The 14,176-nt window shown below is 57.8% G+C and overlaps 3 protein-coding genes and 1 long non-coding RNA gene across 7 annotated transcripts; all 4 read right to left on the bottom strand.

The window, feature by feature from the left end:
* Nucleotides 1–1,865: 1,865 nt before the first annotated feature.
* Nucleotides 1,866–4,229, bottom strand: LOC141967870 (phosphoribosyl pyrophosphate synthase-associated protein 1-like). Of its 4 annotated transcripts, XR_012634776.1 has the most exons (4): nucleotides 3,549–4,229; nucleotides 2,702–2,848; nucleotides 2,125–2,460; nucleotides 1,939–2,026 (listed from the first exon to the last, which is right to left on the bottom strand). XR_012634776.1 is itself a non-coding variant. In XM_074922070.1 (3 exons), the coding sequence occupies exons 1-3, from the start codon at nucleotides 3,615–3,617 to the stop codon at nucleotides 1,868–1,870; spliced, it is 375 nt and encodes a 124-aa protein (XP_074778171.1). In that variant the 5' UTR covers nucleotides 3,618–4,229; the 3' UTR covers nucleotides 1,866–1,867. The 4 variants fall into 4 exon arrangements, 2 of the variants coding, with proteins under 2 accessions (XP_074778171.1, XP_074778172.1); XM_074922070.1 differs by lacking the exon at nucleotides 2,125–2,460 and having other exon boundaries at nucleotides 1,866–2,026; XM_074922071.1 differs by having other exon boundaries at nucleotides 1,917–2,460.
* A 3,705-nt stretch (nucleotides 4,230–7,934) lies between these two features.
* On the bottom strand, nucleotides 7,935–11,165 carry LOC141968052 (uncharacterized). Its single transcript, XM_074922387.1, has 7 exons — nucleotides 11,147–11,165; nucleotides 10,454–10,460; nucleotides 10,190–10,255; nucleotides 9,862–9,963; nucleotides 9,123–9,276; nucleotides 8,596–8,929; nucleotides 7,935–8,262 (listed from the first exon to the last, which is right to left on the bottom strand). The coding sequence occupies exons 1-7, from the start codon at nucleotides 11,163–11,165 to the stop codon at nucleotides 8,063–8,065; spliced, it is 882 nt and encodes a 293-aa protein (XP_074778488.1). The 3' UTR covers nucleotides 7,935–8,062.
* Nucleotides 11,166–11,183: 18 nt separating this feature from the next.
* LOC141967690 (uncharacterized) lies at nucleotides 11,184–11,977 on the bottom strand. The gene is made up of 3 exons (XR_012634732.1): nucleotides 11,901–11,977; nucleotides 11,423–11,587; nucleotides 11,184–11,268 (listed from the first exon to the last, which is right to left on the bottom strand). It is a non-coding gene; the product is annotated as an uncharacterized LOC141967690 (long non-coding RNA).
* An 84-nt stretch (nucleotides 11,978–12,061) lies between these two features.
* LOC141968051 (glutamine-rich protein 2-like) lies at nucleotides 12,062–13,667 on the bottom strand. The gene is made up of 6 exons (XM_074922385.1): nucleotides 13,421–13,667; nucleotides 13,202–13,293; nucleotides 12,971–13,085; nucleotides 12,599–12,802; nucleotides 12,203–12,328; nucleotides 12,062–12,103 (listed from the first exon to the last, which is right to left on the bottom strand). The coding sequence occupies exons 1-6, from the start codon at nucleotides 13,610–13,612 to the stop codon at nucleotides 12,062–12,064; spliced, it is 771 nt and encodes a 256-aa protein (XP_074778486.1). The 5' UTR covers nucleotides 13,613–13,667.
* Between the last annotated feature and the right edge of the window lie 509 nt (nucleotides 13,668–14,176).

Raw genomic sequence — 14,176 nt, 5'->3', positions numbered from 1 at the left:
GACAAGCAGTTTGAGGGGAGAAAAGAGCAACACTGCTCACAGTGTAAGCCAACGTTAAAAGTGTGAAGAGTATGATCCAGTACTGGCTCAGAACAAGGGGACATGCAGACACCTGCAAGGGCTTCACACACTTCAGCACAGAACTGTGTTCCTCCACCCAGCTGAGGACCCACGCTGTGGTCACAAAGTACAGCTGTGATTTGTTCACAGTGCTTTGAAAACGCAGGAAAACAATCAACAGCATCAAGAGCTCATTCAGCCCCAAGCATCCCTCATGGGATCAGGCTCGGAGGTTTAACCCATGCTGGATACTGGAGATGACCCAAGAGCTCTGGGCTTTTGTGTACCCTCACCAGCTACGAGACAAGGCGCTATGCTGCAGAACCAGCTCCCCCAGGCCGAGGCACGCTTGTGTGCCCAGTGTTCAAGGCTTGTCCTTCTCCCAGAGTCGCTGCCTGCTCCTTGGCACTGCGCACACTTTAGATGCTGGAGTGGAAGAGAAGGATGTAGGCAGAAGTTGAAGGATAAGCAAAAAGAAAACAACTGCCTGCTAGAGACAGCCCGTTAGCAGCAGTGCTCTTTTAAAGCTACTGCCTCCAAGCAGGATTTGTTCCACACATCAGCCGGCTACAAAGTGGCATACATTTTACTGAAGTGTGTTTGTCAGCCTCATCAAGGGGGAAGATCACAGTTTGGGAATTTATCCTTGTTTCATCCTGGAGATGAAAGCTTTCACAAGCACCTTGTGCAACTTTCTCAAGTGCCCCTCCAGCCAAGGATTAGTGTCACTCAAGAAAGGAGCAAGCAGCGAGTCCTGCTTCCCCATGGAAGCTCCAGGTGAGCCTGGTGACAGCAACAGCCCCACGGTACAGACAGAGCAGCTGTTCAGGGGGTACAAGGTTCAGGGCAACCACCAAAACCGAAAAATTCTATGCTTTTTGTTGCAGGTTCAGTGTTAGCGTTTTGGAGAGCACAGCTGCATTAGAGGCAGATATTGTTCCAACTCCCCTTCCCCGTGAGAGTGCCACAATTCATCAGCTCCATGCTACTCCAGAAACTGCGCCTTGTTTTGCAGTGCAGACAAGTTTCAAGTGAGGACTTAAGACTCTCATGTGACTTGCCACTGAAGAACAATAATGATCCAAGGCTCGTAAAATGAAAAGGCCAGCACATTAACTAGCACCCCTTGCCCTGCTGGGAGACACATGTGAGCTTGTTCCCAGAGCCCCGACACAAGGATGTGAGCAGCCCTGCGAATGGGTTGCCCTAAGCTGCCCTGTCTGGATATTCCGCTAACTTAGTTCTGATGAAAGTCCTTGCTATGCTGTGCAGGAGATGAGAGGCCACTCGGTTGGCAAGGAGCTGCTCTGCTGATCAGCCCTGCCAGCAGCGAGCAGTCCTGCCCAGCTGTCTGAATAAAGCACTCCCTTCTGCGCTCTCTCAGGCGAGTCACAGTCAGAAACAGAAACCCAAAGGCTGTCTCCTCTTGCTGCCCACACGCAGCAACGAGCAGTCTCTATTCCCTTCTCATAAGCTGACAGCTACTTCTTTTTGCTTTGCTTTCCACCCCTATAGGGCAAGAGATAACAACTAAAAAAAAAAAAAAAAAGAGGAACTTAAAAATTCAACACCACCTCATTTCTCCATCTCTCTCACGATATAATCCTCCCCACTGCCAGTGGCCTCTTCTGTTCACCTGTAAAGTGCTGGCCAGGTTGATGTTTTCTATTAGATCTCATGGCTCAAGACTGAAAACCTTCACGCTCCTACAAGAATAAACTGTTGTGTTATGCCTATAATTTATGGTATTGCCATTTCATGCGTATTTCCTTCTCTTGTGGAAGCCGGGACGGGAGCAGCGCCAGGTCTAGTCATCGACAGTGATGTTGCGAAAGAGATAGGCCATGGACTCGCCATTGTGGATTCGTCGGATGGCTTCAGAGAGAATCAAACTGATATCCACCGTCTTTATCTTGGGGCACTGCAGCTTCTGTACCTCGTGAGGAACTGTGTTGGTCACTACCACCTATGGAGTGACAAAAAGAAAAGATGGTTAGCTGTGCTGCTGATACGCTTGCTCTCACTGAACAGCCACCCTAGATTAACTCCACGAGAGGTGTGTACCTGCTGTTTCCCAGTTCAGGGGGAGAAATCCTTGTACGTTAGGAACAAAAGATGAAAATAAATGGTCTCCCCCACATGACAGTCAATCTGTTGAGGGGCCCGGCGTAACCAGCACTCTACAACAGCCACCTCCACACAGGCTGACGGGTGCGTTTAGAGCGCAGGATCTGACATGTTTGTTCCTAAGGGCGAGGTTTGAAATCTTATCCTCTTAAGGCATCCAACAGCTCGTCATCAGCTGGGGGAGAGGGGCAGGTAGAAGGTCTGTGCAGTGAGAAAGCGATCACATGCACTCAGCTGTGGGAAGGGAAGTGTCCAGGCAGGGATGACTAATATCTGTGCATTAAGGAGAAAATATACACAGAGAAGCATGATCTGAACACGTATTAATCACACACGCTTTTTTTTTTTTTTTTCTCAGTGAAGAACCAGCTAACTGAAAGCATCTGATGAAACCAGTCGTTTCAGAGATGAGCTACGTGGCAGGGGAAGAACATCAGTTTGTGGGTTTTGGTGCCTTAAATCAACCCAGTTACCAGAGCCAGCCCTTCCCCAGCAGCCCAGAAAGCAGATGCACCTCATCGATGGAGGATTCCTCTATGAGACGGGGGGCATCTGCTGACAGGAGCCCGTGAGTAGCCATCACAAAAATCTTGTAGGCTCCACGCTCTTTCAGGATCTCTGCAGCAGCTACAAAGCTTTCCACATCATCGATGATGTCATCCTGAGAAGAGACAGAAATAACATCAAAAACAGAAGTTTATTGTGCCTGCAGGGCAGGAGTGGATCCGCAAGGTACTGCAGCTTTGGCCACAAACACAGCCAAAAAGAATATAATCTCTGGCCACTTCAGCTGCTGTTGAGATTCAAGCACAGCCACGTGCACAACTTAAATCTGTGGACACCATTTCCCTAATTTACACACCCTTTTGCTAGTGTGCAGAACAAATATTGTGTCTTGGAAACAAATTAGTCCCTGCACATGCTCACAGGCAAACAGAGCTTATCTTCAGCAAGCGTTTTTGGGTTTTTTTTCCACAGTGATAGTAGCTGCATGTTGATTACTTATACTGCAGCATGGCACAGCATGTAAGAAAAGCTCAGCGAGTACTTTGGTTGGTTGGCGGTTTTTTTTAATACTTCAGGAGATTTCTCTGCATGTCCTGGATTTGTTGAGTATTTGCACACATCTGGTATTTGTAGATTCAAGGGAGCAAGGAGATTTCAGGGCTTAAAGCACTGAAATACAAAGGATTTTCAGTGAAAGCTGAAGTAACCAAAGCCACCAGCAAAACTGGAAAAAACAGTGGTGACAATCCTGTTACCACCCCTACATGAGCAGTCCCTCCTACCCTCTGGGATAAAGCAGCTCAAGGAAAGATGCTGGGAGGAAGCCACCCCCCTCCTCTCCATCACACTCACACCACAACGATGGCAATTCTTCCTCCAACGTCTCCAACCACAGTTATTGGCGGTTTCTCCTTGGCCATCATCACTAAAGAAGAAAAAAAAAAAAGCCCAGGTCAGTTAGCCTTGAGTCAAACCACAACAGCTTCACCACACAAGAGGCCCTTAACTGTGTCTTACTGGTGCACAGATACAGGCACGTGCTTTCCATTATCCTGACACCCACCTAAGTGGGGAACCACTCGTTTAACCATTGTTTTCCTCCTTAAATGAATAGCACTGCTGCATGAAAGATGAAACTCAGTTTCTGTGGGGACCTTGTACTGACCTCAGAGACAGTAAGCAAATCCAAATAGTTCACAGATACCTGTGCAAGGAGAGCTACAAAGCAGCACCTAGTTTATGGGAAACATCAGTGACTTTTTATGCTCCAGAACAGGACTTGGAATTTAAAAAAAAGAGGGTATTTCATGGCTGGGAACAACAAAGGGACTTCTCTGAGCAGCACCTCTCAAAGGGCATATGCTTTACCAGGTGCAGTTTTTCACCTGCTGGACTCACTAATTCATCTGAAGGATCTGAGACTCACACTGCAGCTTGCTTGCTTTCTCTCACATCACCAAACACACAAGGCTCTTTCGGAGGGCATAAGCACCTTCATAATATCTGCTCAGGCAAAGAAAGCTTAAGGAAGCTTACAGGAGCAAATTTGCTAATTTTTTAATTTTTTTTTTTTTTTTTTTTAAGTGGATTAATGGAAAGAGCAGGACAAAATCCAGTTCAAACTCAGTTCTACAAGCTCAGGGCAATCAGCAATTTGAAGCAAAAGGATACCTGGATGAGCTGTGCTATCTGACACACAGTGATGTACTGCGAAATAAGGTTCCACTCCCTCCTGACTCTACTTTTGCACTGACACGGTTCATAGAAAAACTACATGTGTAGCAGCCTTTGTCCTTTATCCTGAAAAACTTCCAGCAGCACTATAAAAAGTAACAGAGAGATGAACTAGGATGCACTGAGAGTGTCCAGACATAACAGAGTCTTCAGGCTTGAACCAAACAGCAACCAGCCTCTGATATGGGCCAGGGACTTGCTGTCCATAAGCCAAACCTCTCGCCTGCCAGAGGTGCTGGTTTATACAGGGAATGCAGTACAAAAACTCCAGCATGGAAATGACACAGTGAAGGGCATGCCCGCGTCATGAGGCGATAATCTGCGCTGATCTAACCACTGAAGCAAAGAGGAACATCCAGCATTTTGGAACACTTACCTGGCCTAAGTGGGGGGGGATGACACACGCTGCCGGGGAGGGCACCAGCCCACGAGAGCCTCTGCAAGAGTCACTAGCTGGTCTTTCCTCCCCCCATTTTTTTAAAAAAATATATAACTATAATATATAAATATATCTAATGTATATAAATCCAGAGAGAAGGAGCAGCAGCACGGAGGTGGCTGCTGGGGGGGGGGGGGGGGTTTCCCTGTGGCTCCCCGTCCCAGCATCCCTGCAGCAGGGCAGGAGAAGGAAGAGGGCGGGGCAGGGGGGGAGGAAATAAAAAATAAACGGATGGAGGCAGCTGTTGGCACCCCAGATCATGGCCACGGGCACGGAGCCGCTGGTCCCCCCATCCCTGGCTCTGGATTTCCTGGACACTTGTTGCAGCGCCCAGAGCAAACATGCCTCTTCTCTGGCTTCTGAAATTCAGCCCAGCTTCTTACACAGACCCCCCCGGACCGCCCCCCAACCCCATCCTCCCTCCCTTGGCACCCCCAGGGCATAGGGGGATTTATCAAGGTGATGCCCCCACCCTCTCCCTGCAACTGCCATTCATGGCCCTTCCCCAGAGAGGGGGGAGCTGGGGGGAGGATTTTTTAGTTTTCAAATCAATCTTGCTAAAAAAAAAAAAAACAAACCCAAACAAAAAAACAACAACAAAAAACAGGCTGAAGGTTTTTTATTAATTTAAAAATAATTAAAAACAAAAAAATCACTTTTTTAACACCAGCTGTCCCTGCCTTTTCTCTTTGCTGGGAGAACATCCCTGGGACTGAGAATGGGCTTGAGCACCCCCCCAGGAGGCTGCGCCAAGTCCCATGTGCTGCCCGCACCCTGCCCGCACCCTGCCCGCACCCTGCCCGCAACGCCACCGCTGCCATCCCCAAAGAGGGGGCGGAGGGAAGGGGAGACCCCGGAGCCATGGGGGGGCCATGTGAGCACAGCAAGGACCCCCATGTCCTGGGCTGCAGCGCAGCCCCCATCCTGCACCCTCACAAAACACTGCGGTTTGCAACCCACCCCCCTCCCCAGCCCCATCACCCAGCCATGTGATGAGCCCCCCAGGCCTCAGCCCTGCAGGGACCCCTGCCATAGGAGGGCTGCCAGGCCTTTAGGCAAACCCTGCTTGGGGGGAGGGAGGTGAGCATGATCTTTTTTCAGTGTCCCCCACGGCCCGAGGACATGGGTGGGGGCTCGCTGGCCACCAACTCCTTCCCCCCCTCCCGGGGCCCAGGCGCTGCTCAGCCCCAGGCCCCGACCTCCACCCCCCTTCTAACGGCTCCAAACAACACAGCAGCCCCGGGTTTGTGCTGAAGTATCCAAACGGGATTAAAATTGAGTCAGAACACGGCACCTCCCCCATCGCCACACCGCACACACACCAAGCGACTGGGGTAAAAAACCCCAAAAACCAGAAGGGGAATGCAGCAGCTCCGGAGATGGCAGCAAGGGCTGGGGGGGGGCTCAAGGCACAGCAGCAAATCATCCCCCAGGGAAAGGGGAGACCCCCAACACGGCCCAACCTCAGAAGAAAAAAGGAAAAAAAATGCCCCAGCTGGGGCTACTCTCCTGCTCCAGCAGCGCAGGCAGCACCCAAAAAGGGACATGGGGCTGGGTGCTCATGTGGGGGGGTGGGGGGTGTTTATAGGGCACAGCGGGGTCCCAGCAGCAGCGAATGGGACAGTGGGTGGGAGAGGGGCTGAGCTGGGGGACACACAGACACACACACGTGCACGCAGCAAAGGGCTCAGCCCCAGCTGGGCCAAATCCTGCAAATGCGTTTTTAAGCCCATCAGTGCCTGACCCCCCCTCCTGGGGTGCGGGATGGTCCTTTGCTGGCTCTACTCCAGTGCCCACCAGTTTGCTCTGAGTGCTCCCAGTTATCCCACTGGAGGTGGCACTGAGGGAATCCCAGATCCTGATGGAACCACCTGGGCACCCAAAGCAGGTATTCAGCACCTAGTTTTCCCCTGAAAAACCAAACCCACCAGGGGAAACATCCCCGGCCGGGGGGGGGGGCCTCAGGTGCCTGGAGACTGCAGTGGGGTGGGCAGGGATGGGGTCTGCCATTGTTGGGGGGAGGTTTGGGTGCTTCCTCGCCCCAATTTAGGGAGACGTAGGGGAGCAGTTTTTCCACAGGGCAGCCCCCAGCACACACCATGGCGGGGTGAGGGGATGCTCCCCGGGTGCCTGGGTCCCCCCAGGCTGCCTCTGGGGTTCCCCTCAGGGTTTCCCACCCTCCCACTCACCTGAGAGGTGCCACCCGCTTGGTGTCTGTCCCCCCCCCTCCATGTCACTGCGTGTGTGCATGGGGGAGTTGGGGCTGTCCCCGGCACTTGACACTTTGTGCTGGGACAGCCCCGGCTCCCCCATACACGCAGCCACATGTCCCCAGCTGTGACACCCCCAGGTCCCCCCACCATGTTGCTTCCAGGGACTGCAGTTTCCCTGCCCGGTACCTCTCCATTTGTGACATGACTTATGCCAGGTCTCAGCATGCCATGGGCCTTTCTCCCATCTGATGGTGAGGGGTGGCAGAAAGGGGCTGGGGAAAAGTAGCCCCCAGCAATGGGGGTGGCATGAGAGAAAGGAGGGGATGTGTGTCCCCAGGGCTGGGGGCACAGAGGGGTTATGGTGCTTCACTCCGGAGGTGGGAATCATCAGCTGCCCCGAGCCCGGCAGCAGTGGGGTCAGTGCCTTCCTCCTTCCATCAATGGCAGCATTGGAAGAGGGACGAGGGGGTGACAATCCACGAGCAGATAAGGAAACCTGCTCAGTGATGCTCATCGTGCAGGATAAGCATAGCAAACCAGCGGGCTTGGGGTGGGATTGGCTTTTGGCGTGAAGCCCTGTCCTGCTGCCACCCTTCCCACCGCGGTCCCCATCTCCCACTGTGGTCACCGTATCCAACCACAGTCCCCATCTCCCACCACCTTCAGCAGCAACGGAGCGTAATCCTCCTCCTGCTTTAGTGTGGGCTCCCCCAGACCCTTTTGGGGGCCACGAGCTCCCTGCCAGGGGCTATCAGGGCCAGAAAGGGGTTCATGGAGGCCAGGGGGTGTCAGGGGGAGTGTGGCAGCACGGGGCTGGCACAGACGCCGGGATGGGGGTTAGACAGGGGCTGGTTTCGGCTCCTCTGGCCTCCTGTGGCTGCAGGACAAGGGATGCTGCGACCCCTCCTTATGCATGAAGGGAAGATCCCGGCCCAGGGCCACCCCACTCAGGCCACACAGGTGCTTGGCTGCCCATCGCCCTTTATTGCTGCTGGCCAGAGATGCCTGCTCTCCTGCTTGGTGGCGGAGGTGGTGGGGGTTCGGTCGGGGACCCCCAGTCCTGCCTGGCTTCCGAGGTGCTGGATCTGTCCCACAAGGGCCGGAGGGGCGGGAGGAGCCCCCGTGCCTGGGAGAGGTGGCCGTGGGAGGAGGCTGTCCTGGTCTCTGGCGAGGCGGGGGTGCCTGGGGGCGAGGGGTAGGGGTTAGCCCCCCTGCAGCCCCTGGGGCAGGCACCACCCATGCGCACCTGCCCGGCCAGAGACACCCAGAAACAGGGTCCTGGTCCCCACCCTGAAGCAAACAGGCTGTTGTCCCAGAGCGGCCAGGACCACCCTGCCACATCCCCCCACCTTGCTCTGGCTCCAACATGGGGATCTGGTGACCCGTCTCCCAGTCCTCCCCCTCCAGCCTCCTTCCACCCCACCCCAAACCCCCATCCCACCCTGCTTTCCCCCACCCACTGGGACACAGCAGGGTGTCCTCTCCCCCCACCCCGGTGCCCTGGCAGGGCTGTACCTGGCTGGCTGAGCGAGGACACAGCACTCTGGGGCCGGGAGAGCAGGCGGCCGGTGTCCCTGGCGTCCCGCTGCCTCGGGGACAGGTTGGGCTTGGCCCTGGGGAAGTTCGGCAGGAGGGAGCAGAGGGAGCTGGGCTGGGGGGAGCCAGGGGGAACATGTGGGGGGGGAAAACTGGGCACCCTGCCCACTCCACTGCCCCCTTCACCCCCGCTGGATCCTCTCCCTGAGGGTGGCCCAGCCGTACCCTCCTTGCCCACGAGCACAGACAGCTGCCTGCCCCGCCGGCCCCTGTAGACGTGGCCATCCTGGCCCAACAGCTCCATCTCGTCGTGCTGGGAAGGAGAGAGGGGGCTGGCTGAAGCACAGCGCCCAAATCAGCATCCCCAGGCAAACCCCCCCCCAGCTCTCCCTGAGGAAAATGAATCACAGATCATTCCCCGCCCCACCCCCCCCCCCACCCGGATGCTCAGCATCACCCTCCCAGCTGCGCTCGCCCCGCCGTATCCCTACCTTCGTCATCCCTACCTTGGTGGGGAGCAGGGTTTGGGGCTGGAGCGGCCGCAGGGCGCCGGGCGGGAGGGGCTGGGGGCACGGGCAGCGCTGCAGCGGGTGGGTGAGGGTGTGCCGGCCCCCGCAGCGCCGTGGCACGCTGGGGTACCCACACTCAGCCGCCAGCTCCCTGTGGGACAGAGCACAGGGATGCTGAGTGCCCAGCACTGTGGCACCCCGTGCGTCACCCTACTACGCCGGGGAGGGGGCCGCGGGTGCTCCCCAGTGGGGTATGTCCCTCCCGGGTCCCCTCCGACTGCTGAAGGAGGCCCACACCCATCCAGCCGTGCTGGATCTGCTCTTTCCCCATGGCCCTGGTAAGCTGGTCATGGCCATGGCAGGTCCCTGCACCCTACGCAAGGGACATCAGGAGGCAGGAGCTGGGCTGTCCCAGCTGCAGTGCTTAATTTCGGCGACTTGTTTCACAGGAGGCAGCTGACTCCCCCCCCCAAGCCTGAAGTCAGGCTGAGACCAGACACAACTCATCACATGTGGCTTCAGCACCACTGAGACACAGACCTGGGCTAGACAGGGCAGCGCCGGAAGGGCTGTAAAACCCCACAGACCTGGGACAAGCACAGCTGACCCCCCTGCAGCACTCCCCTGCCCTGCCCAGGCCCCCCCTGCATCCCTTCACACCCACCCTGGGAAGAGCTCTCCCTCGCCAGGGCAGGGCCAACCTGCACCCCAGGGGCCGGGTGCCCACGTCCCCTACCTGTGGCTGTGCTGTGGTGTTTGCTCCACCTCAGGGACAGCATGGGAGCGCCCGGCAAAGTTGGGGGGCAGCGGTGGCATGTATGGGTTGGCCACGATGTGCCTGGGGAGGGCAGGAGATGTGCGTGAGTGACAGGGGACACACAACCCAGCCCAGCTCGGGGCAGTGCCCCAAAACCCACAGGCTTGTACCCCATTCCCATCCCGCTGCCCTCAGGGAGGGGCTCAGGAGGGCTGCACCCCCCAGGCAGACACCCTAACCCCCGTGCCGGGCACAGCGGGGCACCACCAGCACCCATCTCTCCTCCAAATCGCCGGGCGCTACTCACGGGGCAGGCACCAGCACGCTGAGGGGCCGGTCGCAGGACAAGCAGTGGAAATGGGCCAGCACCTGCCTGGGGGGGGAAGAAAAGGGCTGGGTGAGTTCCTGGGGGGGGATTCAGCCCTGCCTGCACACAGGCAGGCAGCTGGCAGGCAGCAGCAAGGTGCTGGGCACTTTATGGTAATGAGTTATGGTATTTGAGGGTGGAACCGCAGGGGTTTGAGCCTGGTTTACTCACCCCCCCCCCACCCCCAACAAGGTCACAACCCACCGGCTGGCTACAAAATCAAGGGGGTACAATGTGGGACAGCGGTTGGTTGTGGGCTCCTGCTTGGGAAAAATCTCCACCTCATCTTAGGCACTGGAGAATCCACTGAGGGGAGCACCCAAAAACCACCATTATGGGAACTACTCCCACGGGCACCCACATGGGAACTGGGGGTGCCGGCAAGGACAAAACGGCGGTGTTGCTGTACCTCTTGCTGGGGTGCAAATGCCGGGCCTGGGGGATGCAGGATTACCACGTTTTTCGGGATGAGTTTTGTCACAGCTGCCCCGCGGACAGGGACACGCTCGCCTTGGCCCTGCGGCCGCCTCCGAAACCTGGCAGCTGCCTGTGGCTGCCCAGGGCGAGCAGGGATGGGAGGTGAAGGGCACAGGCGCCCATAGCTGCCATCCCAACCAGCCCTCACACTGGTTTCATCACTTTGTCGGTGCTAATAACCCCCCTGCACCTTGCCAGGGGGGCAGGTCAAAACGCAGCTCTGTGATGCCGCGTGTCACACCCCTGCCCAGGGGGACGAGTCGCCGTCCCTCACCCTTGCTCCAGAAAACCTTTGCACCCACATCCCAGTTGTGGTTCGGGAGGGCTCCATCCTGCAGGTCCCCCTCCTCGTGCCTTCTTTAACTTCAGGAACCTACTACTGGTGGGAGGAGAAGCCACCGCCACCCCCATCACACTCACTTCTTCGTCCCAGCTGCATCGTCAGCCTCCGTCAGCGGCACCTTCTCCTCGAGCTGCTCCAGGATGCTCCTGCAGTGCTCCTCCAGCTGCTGCCGGAAAGGGCCCAGCTCCAGGCGGTCCAGCTACGGACAGACACACACCCTCAGCCACTGCCCCGGGTGGGACATCGTGTTCCCCATGAAAAGCCAGGAGGGGGGATCCTCAGAGAGATGCTGCCTCAGGCTGCCAAGCCCCGAAGGCGCCAGTTTGGCGCAGCAGGGACGTGCCACCCCTCACCTTGGAGTCCATCTCTTCACTGAGCTGCTGCTGGACCTGGTGCCAGCCCTGCTCCTGCCCCGTCACCCGGCTCAGCATCTCCTGGATCATCTCACGCTGCCGCTCCATGCTTGCCTCAAACTGGGCGCGACTCACTTTGCCGGCCAGGGCGGTTTTGACTGCCTTCTAGCAGCAGGGAAAGGCAGGAGAAAGGTGAGGAAAGGATGGAGGTATGATGGGCAGGGCCAGCTCGTGGCGGGAGGAGAAGGAGAAGTGGCTACATGGCCCCACTCGCCCCATCACACCCGTGGGGTTGGTCACAGTAGCTGAAGGGACCCGGGAGGAGACAGAGGGACCTGGGGAAGGAGCCACAGCCAGTCTGGAAATCCTCCCTCCCTCCCCCAGGCCAGTTCTGCCACCGAGCCCCCAAGAGACAAGGGGTGTTTGCCACCCTGCCCAGCACCCCCTTGGCTGGTGCCAGGACCCCCCACGGCCATACCACGTCAATTCCCAGCACAAGGTCTTCCTTGTCGGCTTTCTCCTTCTCCAGCCTCTCCAGGGACCGGAACAGAGCCTTCCAACACAGAAAAGCATCCCGTGACACCACGGCAGGGTTGGAGCTGCTTCCTGGCCAGCCGAGCAACCCCCACTCCCCCCACCTCACCCAAACTTCCAGGAAAGGTACACTGAACTTCCACAGGGCTGCAAGGTTTGGGGGGGTGCAGACAAATCCCTTGTGGTTCCCAGCCTGGGGTCTGCCTGGAGGATGCTCTGACCCCGGGGGGGGTTTCTGTCACCTACCTCGATATCTTTCTGCTTCTGGTGCCGGTCATTCAGGAGGCTCTCGGTGACAGAGCTGAGCTTCTCATAGTCCCCTTGCACCTGCGTGATGGTGGCCTGGATGCGCTTCAGCAGCTCCTCGTCCTGCTTCAGGGAGGAAGATGACAAGGTGGTGCCGTGCAAGGGGGGGCTGGCTGCCCCCGTGGGGACAGACCCAGGTTACTCGCCCGGTGACCATGGGCTCAGTGCCAGCAGGACATTTGCATCAAGGCTTTAATTTCCTTCCACGCTGCTCACTTGTATGAACCAATCTGGGGGGCAGCGAGGGGCTCCCCCACATTACAGTAAGTGAGGCACAACCAGCTGTGGGGGTGCTGGCAACCCCCTCCCAAGCCCCCCATGCCGGTATCTCCCTACCTGGCTCCTCCCTGGCAGCTGCCTCACCACCTTGCCCACCGCCTGCCGCGACATGAAGTCGTCCACCAGGTCCTGGAGCTTCTCGTAGCGCTGGAGGAGCTGCCCCACCTGCTTGCTGAGGTCTGTGCTGCAGACGGGGCACGCTGCCTGCACCTCTGCCTGCTCCTGCCCCGTGCTTGACACGGTCGCCCTCAGCTCACCCAGCTGCAGGAAGGGGAGAAGGAATCAGCTCTGAGATGAGGTGGATGCAGTCAACAAGTCTGGGTGCCGTGGAGGCTTGATGGCCCCAGCCAGCCAGGGGATGTGGCTGGGAACCCCTCCAGAACCACCCCACCGAGCTGCAGCGGTGGGAGCGCTGCCCCCAGACCTCACCTGCTCCTGCGGCTTGTCAGCTGTCTTGGCCACCAACTGCTCCAGCGTGGCCTTGGTCATCTGCTGCTGTTCTTCCAGCTCCTTCAGCTTATACTTTATCTCCTGCAGTGTGGACCTGGTCAGTGAGACAGAGGCACAGGCAGGCTTAGCCTCCACAGGGACACTCAGGGGGTGTCCCTTGTCCCCCCAAGCTCCTCCTGCAGGGTAGGAAACCCTGTCCCATCCTTTTACCCCAGTTGCAGGGTGATCTGGTTGCTGACGTCCCCTTTCCAGGTGGCTCCAGCTACCTCCAGCTTTCCAAGGGCATCTTCCAGCTGCCTGATCTGGGAAAGGCAGTGGTGGATGAGTCAGGGCACAGCTCCTTGTGTTGTCCCAGCCCAGAGGCCCTTCAGCTGCCTCCTCCCTGCCCAACTCCCCCGCTGGCAACCCCGCAGCCCCCCAGGGACTCACCTTCCCTTTCTCGCCCTGCAGGTCGCTGGTCAGGCCCTGAAGCGAGGACACCCGGCCCTGGAGGTCGGCCAGGATGCTGGCGATGCTCTCCTTGTCTAGATGTGGTCCAAGGGGACACGCTGTCAGTGAGGGGGTCTCACCTTTGAGGCCAGGCTCTGAGTACAACGAGCCTCCAGCCCAGGGTGTCCCCATGCCTACCCCCCGCCCCGGCCGTCCCCCCACGGGGTCCCCCCTCCCCCTGAGAAGAGTAGGCGCAGCTTCTCAAGCTCAGCGTGGTCTGACTTGGTGGCTTCCAGCTGGGCCACCTGCTGCTTCAGGGTGGCACAGAGGTGGCTGAGCTGCCCGATCTGGCGGAGAGCCTCCACCGTCTCTGCGTAGCGGTCGGGGACACTGCTGGAGCCCGAGGACCCGCAGGGCACGGGAGGCTCTTGTGAAGGGGACGTGGCCCTGGGATCAGCGTCAAGGGGGATCTCTAGCCCCTGGGATGTGGGCAAGGTCCCCACCGCCGGGTGGCCTGTCCAGGCAAGCTGTGTGGTGGATAAAGCCTTGCCTTCCTCCTTGGGACTTGTATCATCCATCTGTGTCCCCAGAGCATCAAGGATCGCTTCACCAGGGATTTTCTCAGCACCAGAAAGGCTGGAGTCCATGCAGAAGGGGCTTGGCTGAACCCCTGCTCCTCCTCCTTGGGTCCCTGGAGGTGTTGGCTGCACCCCTGGGACGGTGGTTTGGGTGCTGGGGGCCCCTCTCTGCACCCCT

The sequence above is a fragment of the Athene noctua genome, chromosome 18 (genome assembly GCF_965140245.1).
Source record: "Athene noctua chromosome 18, bAthNoc1.hap1.1, whole genome shotgun sequence".
NCBI classification, from domain to species: domain Eukaryota; kingdom Metazoa; phylum Chordata; class Aves; order Strigiformes; family Strigidae; genus Athene; species Athene noctua.
The sequence above is the reverse complement of the archived record's forward strand: the minus strand, read 5'-3'. Positions and strand labels throughout refer to the sequence as shown.